At 47.1% G+C, this 13,013-nt stretch overlaps 1 protein-coding gene across 1 annotated transcript in view; it reads left to right on the forward strand.

The window, feature by feature from the left end:
- Nucleotides 1-826: 826 nt before the first annotated feature.
- LOC136320894 (secretoglobin family 1D member 2-like) overlaps nt 827-13,013 on the forward strand; it is a 236,610-nt gene continuing 224,423 nt past the window's right edge. The window contains exon 1 of the mRNA XM_066254038.1: nt 827-887. Coding sequence (XP_066110135.1) covers nt 833-887 — 55 coding nt within the window. The 5' untranslated portion in view covers nt 827-832. The remainder of the gene's footprint in view (nt 888-13,013) is intronic.

Consider the following 13,013-nt stretch of genomic DNA (forward strand, 5'->3'; position numbering starts at 1 on the left):
GGCTGGGGACAGGCAGAGGACGGGCCCTGTGGGCACTTGTACTGCTGGGAATCTGATGACCCAGAAGGTGCGATCCCCCTGACAAGTGAATCCGTCAACTAGAACAGTATAGCATGTGATTTGATTTGGGAACTGTTTTGATATTTTTTGAAACAGTATATTAGAGTGAGATGCTGTTCTGGTTTGATTTGAAATGTCATGTGATAGTTTTGATAGGTTAGATTAAGTAGAAGTCAGGAGTTGGGAGGTAGTCTTCCTCTTGTCACAGGTTTCTCTCGGGAACTCAACACCTCTGATTTCTTCACAATTTTCTCCAGCCCACTGACCTTTCTCCCTCCACTGCCAAAGGAGCCCTGGCACAGCAGGCATCATCTCACACTAAAGATGCTCCCTCACCCACCTGAGTAGTTAGTTACTTCATAGTTCTGCACACCCAGGGGTACTTGCTGACCCTCGTCTCTGTGCCCGGCACCAGGCTGACAGAGATCAGCCAACCAGAAACAGCCTGGAATTAAGGAGCCAAATCCCAGGGGCCTCCTGTCAATCACTGAGTATACATTTCTAATCCCACCATCGCTGTTGCTGTAAAGGAGATGTCAGGGTGCTAGCAATGCCTAGCGTTTTAAGTCATTTGATTCTGTTACCCAGAAGCATGGCATCATTCCTCAGGGAGGAGGTTAGTACTGGAAGCCAGGCCTGGTGACCTGCCACATCTTTTGTGGAGAGGACCAGCGAGGCTCACTGGGTGCAAATAACCTCAGGCTCCGTAGGCTGCTGAGTCCAGTCTTAGTTGCTCATTCTTGTTAAACCTGAACTCAATGCAAAGTCCACCATGAAGCCAGTGTTGTGTGTCCTGCTGGTCACTCTGGCGTTTTTCTGTTATGAGGGTGAGTATCATGTCTAATGTGAGTACCATCTGCCTGGTTAAATAATCTTATTTATTCGAGATCACTTATAATGTGTGAAAGGTGATCAAATCAGAATACAAACCCTTCCTGCTTCTTATGGACTAGCTCTCTACAGCCAGGGCTCATTGTTTCAATTCCTAGTGATCTGGAAATTTCACAGACATCACTGCAGGATCGTTTTAAGGGTTCTCCATTGGAATCCTCATCCCTCTCTGTGATCTACCTGTCAGAAAGCATAATGTAATGGAACTTGGTTGTGAGTCATGGCTTTGTCACTCAGCAGCTCTGTGACCTTGAACAAATGCTTAATCTCTCCAAGTCCCCTCTTATCCTTGCTTTTCACAGCTGCCGCCCAGAGTGGCTCTGACAGAGCAGTGAGATGCCGTGTGTCAGAGGGCAGCTCCAGGTCTCATCAGGCATTCTGTTTCCTTGGGTCTTTTAGGTGCTGGTTGAGTTCACGGCCTGTGAACTCCCGGATTCAGATTCATATGATGTGCAGGCTGGAAGGGCTTTAGCAGAGTTCTCAGTTCAGGAAGAGCCAGTGTTATCTGAATATTTGAATGATCAATCTTCCCGTGGGCTCTGAGAACCGGCAGCCCTCAGCCACTTGACATGTGCTGCTTGTTCTCTAGGCATCCAGCCAGGATTTGGAGATCTTGTGCCATCGATTGGGTGGAAACTGCTACTTTTCTGGGCTCATTCTGGCCATTCATCAAAAAAAATACTTTAGGAATGATTTGGCAATCCTTCATGCCCTCAATACTGACTCAAGCCTTTGTTTCTTTTCTTTTCTTTCTGTATTTTTTTGAAGTGAAATGTGAGGGGAGGGGCAGAGAGACAGACTCCCACATGTGCCCGACCGGGTTCCACCTGGCATGTCCACCAGGGGGTGATGCTCAGGCCCGGTGGTGCGTTGCCCTCATTACAACTGGAGCCATTCTAGTGCCTGAGGCAGAGGCCATGGAGCTGTCCTCAGCACCTGGGCCAACATTGCTCAAATGGAGCCTTGGCTGTGGGAGGAGAAGAGAGAGATAGAATGGAAAGAAGAAGGGTTGAGTAGATGGGAACATCTGATTGCCTGTGCCCGGGATGAAACCTGGGACTTCTGCATGCCTGGCCGATGCTCTACCACTGAACCAAATGACCTCAAGTCCTTTTGAGTCGTTCTCTTTCATCTGACTTTCTGAACCTCCTCTTGTTTCCCCGTGTGGCCTCTGATCTGACCCTCTCACCATCATTGCGTAGCTGCGGTCTGATTCGTTCTGATCAGAGCCTGGTAGGGCACATTCTGGACAGCAGGTGGTTGCAAAGACTTGGGGGATTGGTGAAGAATCCAGATCAGCGAAAGTGGTTACTTCAGGTCTCAGCACAATCCCAGTGGGGTTGATAGTAAGCCATAGTCCCCACCTCCCACCTTCTTTAAGGAATTCTGTACATCAGTGCAGAACACAAGAGTCATCATGACATGTGCATAATTCCAGATGTGTGAAACTCAAACAGTCTTTTTTTTCGGAACCATTTCAGCGGTTTTCATCCAATGACATAATCCTATAGCCTAATTTAGTCTCAAAGGAATGTCTTCTAAGATTAATAGATTTCCTCACTCCTCTAGTAATTTAGTCTCCTTTTCGTGACGTCTAGTAAGTTCTTACTGCCATTCAGTTGAAAGACTGACTGATAACTTTTCCTTTCTCTCCATATCAAGACTAAAGAAGGTGTCACTGTACAAACAGGCAAACCTTAAGTTTTGAAATCAAGAAAGTGTGAATTACAACAAAGCAGGAATTCTGGAAAGTCATAGGTCTGCTTTAAAAAGGATAAACCTGAACTAGGGATCAGCCAACCAGCTTTCCAGACTGAGCTCTGCGAAGCACTCTGTGATCTTGACAAAGTTACAAAGTCCAAGATTTTGCACTGTCATTGCCAGTTAGGAGGTGTGCCCATAAACTTTGCGAGGCTCTTGTACACTGGAAGGTACGGAGCCATAGGAAAAAGTGACTTTTCTTTTTCTACTCTAGCAAATGTAATAGTTAGCCCAGCAGTTCTTTCTCAAGTGAGGAGCTTACTATTGGATTCTGTCAGCACTTACCGTGAGCAACTTCAGAGATATGATGCACCTTGGGAAGCAGTCGAAGCCAAGGTGGAAGTGAAGAAGTGCTTGGATGAGATTTCTTCTGAAGACACAGTGAAAATTCTCAGATATGTGGTAATTTATTCTCCATTACATAGAGGCTGCTGCTCAGCAGCACAGCCAGGGCTGCAGTCAGGGTGCTGCTCTGGGGACACAGGGTGTGAAGGCAGCTGCCCCTCGGCTCACCTCTGATTGAGTGGCCCGTGTACACCAGCTCCATGATAACGTGACACCTGCTGAGCTGAACTAAGGCTGCACACAGCACTGGGCATGTTCCTCGTGCTCAGGTCACCTCACTGGGCACCAGGTTCCCCACAGTGTCCTGAGGAGAGGGACAACCAGGCCCACAGGGTGTGATGGGGCAGGACGGGACCCTCACCCAGTGGCACAGTCCCTGGGACTCTCACGGGAGGACTGGGAGGGAGAAGGGGACACAGCGAGAGGGAGAGAGCTGGCCCCGCGCGCTGTCAGGATGGAGGGGCAGCTGCTGGGGGCTCTGCCAGCTCTCACAGAGCCGAGGCCACCCTTGTACCTCACCCCATGTTGTCCAGCCAGGAGGCCGCGACCCTCCCTGTGTCCGCTGCAGCCCCGTGTGGAGCTGAAACTCTTCAATCATGTCCTCATGGAGAGATCACACAGATGTAAAGGTGTCTCTCAGCACGTCCACCCTGAAATTAAGTCAGGTTTCACACAAATGTCCTCACTAGCTGGATTCTCAGTGTGGGGAAGGTCGTGTACCATGTGGGGAATGTCCACTCCTGGAAGAGGGACATCTGCGAGGAGAATGGCCCATGTCCCCTCTAGTCCTGTCCCGGTCCCTCAGCCCTGTTTCCCCATTTAGTGACAAGTAAAGTCCTCATCCTGGGACTCAGAGAAAGGACACCGGGCTGCTCTGTCCAACTACTGAGCCTCCTCCTCGCTCCACTACAGACCTGCGCCCTTCTCTGGGGAGACACAGGGTTTATCTGCGGGGTGTGGACATGGTTCTCTCCTGACTCGCACGGTCTGTGCAGACTGGACCAGGACTATTGAATTCCCCACACGCACGGCTACCTGTCTGGTGCCTCCATTTCCCTTTGCTGGTTGCAGTTCCTTCCACATCTGGGTTGTGAACAACAGTCTGTGTTAACATAGCTTCTGCAGGAGCTTCATGACTGATGTTTCTTTTCTTTCTTTTGCTATTTCAGATCTGCACGGAAGATGCATGTAACAGACAGATGTAACAATCTTCCATGCCAGTTCTTTGTCGGTCAATGACGACTTGATCTTTCCTGAACAATGTGAAGGTTTCAACATCTTGCTTCAATACGTTTTTTTCCTGCACTTTGCTGCCTGTCTGTTTTATCCAACAGTGTCTGACCTTGAGTTGGGGTGGTTTTCATCGCGCAGGGGCCTGGGGGCGGCGTCAGGAGTAATTTAGGGAAACCCTGTGTCCAGGTGTCATGGTGGCCTGAGTGCCAGGGACAAAAGTGTAAAATCTGTAACCTCTGCTGAAACCACAGTGTCAGGAGGCCATGCTGGCTCTGGAACATCGAGGGGAACTTCTATCCCTGGTGCCCCCAGCTGAAGGCTGGTGACTGTCCTCGTCTGGTACCAACATCCCTCCTTTCTCTGCCCCATGAGGGGACATTGCTGTATTTTTTCTCTGTGTATGAAAATCTCCTGGTCTCTTTCCTTTACAATGTGTGAGATGACATTTAGAGGTCACCAGAAAATTCAGTATCATCTCCTTAATTCAAAATCTGTAACTTTATCACATCTACAGAGTCCTTTTTCCCACGGCACAGACATGACAGTCCCAGTCTCAGGTGTGGATCTGTTTGGGGACGGAATGAGCCTACTTGAGCTTCCCTGCCTGCTGACCCTAAGAGTCCACTGAGTGTGCCCCCTCCACAGTCTAGCCTCTCTTCGAACATCCTTTTGTACTCTGAAACACTAGAGCTCATGTGTTTCTAAATGTTTGAAGGAAGAGGATTTGTTATTAGACGTACACACGTTCTTAAATATAATTGTTATATTGTAGATACTATTCTTTCCTTTACACCCTTGCCTGGCTTGGCTTCTATAAACATTCTTGAGAAAATAGAAAATAAAAAGTAAGTGGTACCTACAATTATCAACTGTGTCCAAAACCTTTTGAATAAATGTGGTCACAGGGGGAACATGACTATGTAAATTAGTCTATATTTTTGGAATGTGTTCTTGTTCATCCACATCTGTGCTCTGTGGACACAGGGTCAGGAGCTCTTGCCACAGCCTGAGAAACGCAGCCTGGAATCGTGCGGGGAGACAAGGCCAACATCGGCGGGTCATACAGGCCTGGCCTGACCCCGTCCTGGGTCCCCTCTGTCTCCATGTCCCTGCTCACCCATATGCTGTGCTCAGCCATCCTGTCTACGTGCCACTCACTCGTCATGACATTGGGTCACAGCAATGCCTGTGGGCTCGTCCTGGTCCCTTTCCCTCTATGTTGTCCCAGCACAGGACAGCGAACAGCCTAGTCTGCAAAGCCTGTGTCCTGTCTGCTGCTCAGTGAAGCCTTCTCTGCCTCTCAGACCCTAAAATAAACCTTCATACACAGTCACAGTGTGTGCATTAAACCACACGCACTCATATACACATATTTACGCACATCGGACACATGCCCAATTAGTGATGCACAGACACACGCAGAGACACGCACAAGGAGACACACACACACACACAGACACACACACAAGCAGGCAACTATTCCTCTGTTGTCACATTATTCTTTTGTTATATAAGCATCCTGTCATTGAACGGTTTGAGTGTACATTTGGAAAAAGAAACAATATAAATAACAAATACTATCAATCAATGTTAGTGTTGCTAAAATTCTTAAGTTTTTACAAACATGGAGACCCGAATGGGCAGCCATTGTCCCGGAGGTTACAGGTTCTGTCTCACTTTGTCCTGACGAGTCTTCATGAAGGGGATATACTGTTACCACCATCGGACATGGGATAAAGAATGTCCCTCTACTGTCCTCCAGCCTGGCTCTGTGTCTTCTCAGCACCAACGAGGAAGATTTCAAAAGCTAGTGATGTGCAGGCCCCAGTCCAGGACCAACGTGAGTACCTCTGCGGGTGGAACCGTGCGGTCCCCATCCCCACCTCCCCTGCTGCGGGTGCAGCACCACGTGACTGTGGAGGCCATGACAGCCCCTGAACTGGGGAGGACAGCAAGACTGTGCATGAGCCAGAGACTCCCAGCATCCCCAGGGGGTCACCTGGAGACCTTTCCTTGGTCACTTCTCTAGCTCTGCAAAGTAGGCATGGCAGAGCCTTTATCACTATTACTGTGATAACCGTGAGAGACTAGGGTCTCAGGCAGGAAAGTGAATTCCCTGAGCTGCTGACAGGGCGGCTGGTGAGATATCTCATGATCACAAAGGCAGGGCCAGAGAGGACGTGGGAGTGAGGTTAAGGGCTACGCCCTCAGTCTGGATAATTCTAGACATGGATGGTGGTAAAATGGAGATTGAATATAACACATGCCAGTGAATTCTGCACATAATATGATTAAAAATATAAACTTTATGTTTATAATTTACTTTCTTCTTTTCCACGCAAGAGGAGGATAGTTAGAGAGAAGGACTCCAGCATGTGCCCCGACCAGGATACACACAGCACCCCAAAAGGGACTGATGCTCTGTTCACTTTGGCCATGCTCAGAACTGAGCTACTTTTAGTGCCTGAGGTAGAAGCTGCATGGAACCATCCTCAGAACCCAGGGCCAGTGCACTCAGACCAATCAAGCCATGGCTGTGAGATAGGAAGGGAGAGAGAGAAAGAGAAAGAGGGAGAGGGGTGGTGAAGCAGATGGTTGCTTCTCCTGTGTGTCCTAAGAATCAAACCTGAGACATCCACACACCAAGTTTATGCTCTACCACTGAGAAAAACCAGCAAGGGCCTATGTTTGTATATTTTAGCAAAACACAGAAGAAGATTCCACAGAATCTCGCTCTCTGTGAAGCAGCCAAAAGAGACCTGCCCATGGGAACAGGTTCTGTGTTTCAATCCCCTTGACACTCTTTCTGCATTGCAAACACCTTCTGTCAGATCACATCTCGTGTCATCTCTCTGTTTGATTTGCCACTTGGGACTTTCTTTCTTGAGGACCTCACCTATGTTTAGAAACTCTGCTTCAAACTCACAAACTGAGTTTACCAGCTACAAAGGATTGATCTGCAGAGTCTCTTGACTTTATCATTGCACCTCGAATCCTCCCTGGGACACGTGTTATCACTCTCTGCCTAGACTCTGCCCCTCAAATGTCTTTTCTCTGCACCCTCCTACTCTCTGTGACAAGTTCAATAAATCAAGCCTAAGGCACTGGTTTGTCATATGTTTACTTAGAGCAACCTTTCAGTGGCTCTCCACTCCTATAATATGGAGGACAAAGTCTCCAATCAGTATAGAGTGTATTCTTGGATGTAGGACAACAAAAACTTCACCTTAAGTGAAAATTAACGCTCTTCATTCCTCCCTTCCTTTTAATTCTACTATGTGTCTCTCAGACGGTAATGATCAATTTTCACAGATTGAGGGCATGAAAATGGAGAGAGACAGAGAGGTAACAAGTTCTTAAGAGACACATCATCTTATGAAGAGGTCAAAGTTCACTGGGCCAGACAGGGCTCTCTCACGTGGGTCATGTCATGGGTCTTTAGGAAGTGAACATTACTACAATATGTTCTTCTTTGTGGGTAACAGACATTTAAACTAAAACAAGAGCTTTGGGGAAATAATAAAAATGACAGCTAGAAAACACCATAAAGGATTTAGAAGACAAACTCTGTGCTTGTGTGTGTGTGTGTGTGTGTGTGTGTGTGTGTGAGAGAGAGAGAGAGAGAGAGAGAGAGAGAGAGAGAGAGAAAGATGAGCATGTACAAACATCAATCCAAGACTTATAATAACTAATGAAAAATTTAAATGAGAGAGACCGTGCTGGAAGTAAACTACCAAGAAATACATGAAGAAAATGCCCCCACAGCGAAGACTATGAACTGGACCAGCTCACTCATTCCCCACATCAGAACACATTTGGTGATATTTGGAAACATCACCTTAAAGGAAGGAGGTTCTTTCAAAAAGAAACACGAGGCCACCTGCCAGGATGGGGAATAAAAGTAGAATCAGCACCGACTGGAGGGCCCAGAGGAACACTGAAAGTTCAGAGGTCTGGCCTGTACCTGTGCACAGACAGAATTCTGAGGCAGTCAGCTAGCATTTCAGTATGAACATAAACACATCTCAGAAGAGCAGCAGATCTGCTGAAGTTTTATCTCCCATGAGGTATTTCTCAGAAGGTAGGGGAGAATTTGCTCTACAGAAAGGCAGCACAGTACACATAGGATATTACACAAGTGTTTATAGATGAGCTGCACAGAGGGTAAAATGATATAATTTCACACATCAACACTATGAGATGCAGTGATCCCATTTGTGGGGAGGTGGAGATGAGGTGTGTATAAGACTGGGGAATCATCTAATGCTTCTCATTGGAAGTTGTTTTTCCATTTTTTACCAATATTTTGACATCATTATTTTAAAATAAAATTTTGAAAATACAGGAATCTTTTAGACAAAAATGACAATGAAGGATGACTGAAATTTGCAAGAGTAAAATAGTATAAAAATGAGTTAAGATATGGCACATCATTGAAGGCCACATAGGGATCTATATGGCACCAAACTTAGGAGATTCTTGATGTATATTTTTGAAAGAACTAGTGAATTTTCTTAAGGAATTGATTGTCATATTAAATGACAAGAGATAAGGCAGATAAGTGAAGAATAATATGTTATATCAAGAATGAGATTCTAAAAAGACAAGATGGCTCTGGAGTAGGCAGACATACCAACACCCACCTCCCAGATCAAAAGTGCATTACAAACAAATTTTAAAAACTATCATCTGGAAAAACCAACTTTGGACTAAACTATGAGGACTATTCAAGCAGGGAACACTGAAGAAGCCACACTGAGACTGGTAGGAAAAGTGGAAACGCAGAGAGGGCTGCCCAGCTCCCCAGAGCGAACAGCAACCAGGAGAGACTCGTGTGGCAGGAAGTGAGTTTAGCAGTGAGGGGAGGGTCCAGAATCCCAGGAACAAAGCCCTAGCCTGCAGCCCCAGAGCCTAGAAGAGGTGTATGGACAGTATTTAGCTGGAATCAAGTCAGGATACTGTTTGTGAGAAAGAGACTGAATTCTCAGACCCAGGATTCTTTTTAAAGGGACCGTGCAGAAAACATCTCTCAAAACTACTCACATGGGGATCTGCGGGTAAGGGAGAGACTAGAGGACTGTAGTAGTAGGAAGAGTGTGTAATCTAAAAGTGAGTTAGAGGACACAATAAATAAAGGCATGGAAGCAGAGCAGAAAAAAGAAAAGAAACTCAAAAAGTCTGAGAAAACTCTAAGAGAGCTCTGTGACAACATGAAGAGAAATAACATCCGCATCATAGGGGTTCCTGAAGAAGAAGAGAAAGAACAAGGGATAGAGACTTTGTTCAAACATATTATAGTGGAAAACTTCCCCCAATTAAGGCAGGAATACATTTCACATGTTCAGGAAGCACAGAGAACTCCATTAAGGAGAAACCCAAAGAAATCAACACCAAGACACATCATAATTAAATTACCAAAGCTAAATGATAAAGAGAAAATATTAAAAGCTGCTAGAGAAAAAAAGACTATCACCTACAAAGGAGCCCCCATAAGGATGACTTCTGACTTCTCAACAGAAACACTTGAGGCCAGAAGGGAATGGCAAGAAATATTCAAAGTAATGCAGAACAAGAACCACTATAAAGACTGCTGTCTTAGGGACAAATGCTGATAAACTATTTCAGCAGTTCCTCCTTCTTCAAAGACTTATATGTCAACATAGAGCTCCATGTTTCATAGGACACACTCAAGCTCTCTCCATGCTCCCTGGAGCTTTAGCACAAGGAATGCCCTCCCCCCCCTTTTTTTTTAGTATTTTTTCTTTTATTTATTTATTTTTTGTGTTTTTCTGAGGATGGGGATGGGGAGGCAGTCAGACAGACTTCTGCATGCACCTGACTGAGATCCACCTGGCATGCCTACCAGGGGGGAATGCTCTGCCCATCTGGGGTGTTGGTCTGTTACAACCAGAGCCATTCTGGTGAATGGGGCAGAGGCCATGGGGCCATCCTTAGTGCCCAGGGTGGCTTTGCTCCGGTGGAGCCTTGGCTGCGGGCGGGAGGAGAGAGACGAAGAGGAAGGAGAGGGGGAGGGATGGAGAGGTAAATGGGCGCTTTTCCTGTGTGCTCTGGCCAGGAATCGAACCCGGGAATCCTGCACACCAGACCAATGACTCCGACGGGTCTACCATATCATGCTTTTTACTTAAAAAAAAAAAAATTTACATTTCTTTTGAATGCTGATGAACAGGAGACACCAAATCTTTTTTGCCTGCAAACTACTACCTTCTTTATTAGATCTAGCTAATAACACTGTTCTTTTTTCCAAACAGCTCCAGATATATGGAAAAGATTTATATAGGTGATGGGGATCCTCAAACCCCTCAGCGAGATCTTCTGAGAATGGCTTTTAAGATACCTAGAGGCAGAAAAAGCCCAATAGAGATCAGGGGAACTACCAGCTTTTAGGATACACCCTTAAAGGCTCCAATGCCCCAAAGGGGTCTCATAGGATACCATCTGGGTCCTGCTTCAATAGTGGAAAGGAAGGTCATTGAGCTAAAGCCTGCCAGGCTTACACGCCTCTGCTGTGAGGAAACAGGGACACTGGAAGGTGGGCTTCCCCCTCGCTCCTCTAAGGGAGGGTTCAGTCTCTTCCAGCCCTGCTCCAGCCACCTATGACCTAACCTTGCCCAGAAAGCTGGGGTTTGCCACTGACGGCTGAAGGTGCCCAGGGCCATCAGCCCCATCTACGACACTGTGGACGAGCCTAGGGTATTTCTTCCAAGAAGCAGGTAAACTGATCTCATTCGCACAAGGGCCACTTAACTATGTTTTGCCTGAATAGTCAGGTTTTTTATTCTTCCCTCAAAGATCTCTGTTGTGGGTGTTGATAGTCCTATTTTCTGCTGCTTTGCTTAATATATAGTGTTTCCTTTATCCCTCCTACCTCAATGCCCCACTCATATTTCAGGCTGGGACCTACTCCTAATTTAGAGCTCTCTTTCCCACTTTTGCCAGCTTATATTATGAATTTACCTTTGCCACCCAGTTTAGTGTATCCCAAGGTTCTCTTTACCAGGCCACAGTCACAGAGCTCCAGGGAAAAGCAACCTGGTCTCAACTCTCCAGGCAGAAGAGAACAGAAGCTCCATATCCACACATGCTGCAAATGGCTTTTTCCAGTCTACCTGAATCATTACCAGCTAGAAGCAGCGGTCATTGGGACTTGGACATGAGCTGCAGAGTATAGAATGGTGACAACAATTCCAGTGCCATGGGGAATTTTCCTGTTATCCTGCTCCCTGTGACAGCTCCTAACAGACTGAACTGTGGTTGGGTTGCATTTTTCGAGGATTTGGCGTGATGATGGGGCCAACTTGGACTTGGTGAACATGTTGAGGACACTGCTCTTTTGGGGATTCTTGCTGTATTGGCCAAGTGTTTGCTTAAAGGCTTTTAATCACTGTAAAAAAAATAGAGGACTGGATGAAGAAGATGGGGCACATATACACCATGGTATACTGTTCAGCTAGGAGAAATGATGACATCGGATCACTTGCAGTGGAATGGTGGAGTCTTGGTAGCATTGTGTAGGGTGAAATGGGCGAATCAGAAAAAAACAGGAACTGCAGGATTCCATACATTGGTGGGACATAGAAGCGAGAATAAGAGGCATGGACGGGAGTGTGGTGGTTATGGGGGGTGGGGGAGGGAAGGAGGGAGAGGGAAAGGGGGAGGGGTATAGAGAGAACTGGATGGAGCATGGCGGAGGACAATCTCTCTTCGGGTGATGAGTATGCAACAGAACTAAATGACAAGATAACCTGGAAATGTTTTCTTTGAATGTATGTACCCTGATTTATTGATGTCACCCCATTAAAATAAAAATTTATTCAAAAAAAAGAAAGAAATAAAAAATAATAATAAAAGGCACAGAAAGAAACATTTTGGGATACAGCCACCCTAACCCCTGGGACGAGTCATTCCCCAAATCTGAAATAAATATTTCCCTTGGAAACAGCAATACCAGCCAAAGGAAGCAGGACACCAGCCAAACAAGCTCTCCTGCGGCACTCAGAGCAGAGTCGCTTAGAAGGAGGGAGCTTTCGGGACTACAGTAGTGAGTGTTAGGGTCTGAGCTGCAGCACCCGCACCCCACGGCTTAGGGCTTGCAGAAGGGTGGTTGGCGGTGGGAGGTGGAAGAGCGGTTCTGTCAGCAAGAGCAGAAGCTGGCTGGCCACCACTGGGCCCAGATGTGAGCTTAGTCTTGCCCGGGTGGGGAGGAAGGGGCATGCAAAAGCAGTCAAGCCTAGCTGCAGGCAGCCTGCAATCCAGCCTGTGGGAGAAGGGCAGAAGCCCCGAAAGGGGTGGAGACCAGCCTTTGAGCAAGGGCGCAGGAGCACAGCCTTGCCCCGCCCCTTGAACTAAGGCTTGTGGCCTGACTTGGGAGCTGACTCCTCCCATGGGGGTGGAGCCAAAAACCCAGAACAGGCAGAGTCCCGATACTGAGTGTGGGCATGGAGCCCTGCCTGGCCTGTGGAGCCAAGGCTTACAGCTGACCCATGAGTGGGCTCTTCCTGCAAGGGCAGGGCAAAAGCCTGGAATCAGGTGGAGATCCGTAGCTGAGCAAAGGTGCTCACCACTGCACTCAGGTCTGAGCATAACGCCACCCATGGGGCCAGGGTAAATGCCAAGGCTACCAAGGCTTGTACAGCTGAGCACGTGATCACAGCCACTCCTGTGAAGGAAAGGCAGAAATCACAGCAACAACCACAGTGGGC

This window comes from Saccopteryx bilineata, chromosome 1 (assembly GCF_036850765.1).
Source record: "Saccopteryx bilineata isolate mSacBil1 chromosome 1, mSacBil1_pri_phased_curated, whole genome shotgun sequence".
NCBI classification, from domain to species: Eukaryota; Metazoa; Chordata; class Mammalia; order Chiroptera; family Emballonuridae; genus Saccopteryx; species Saccopteryx bilineata.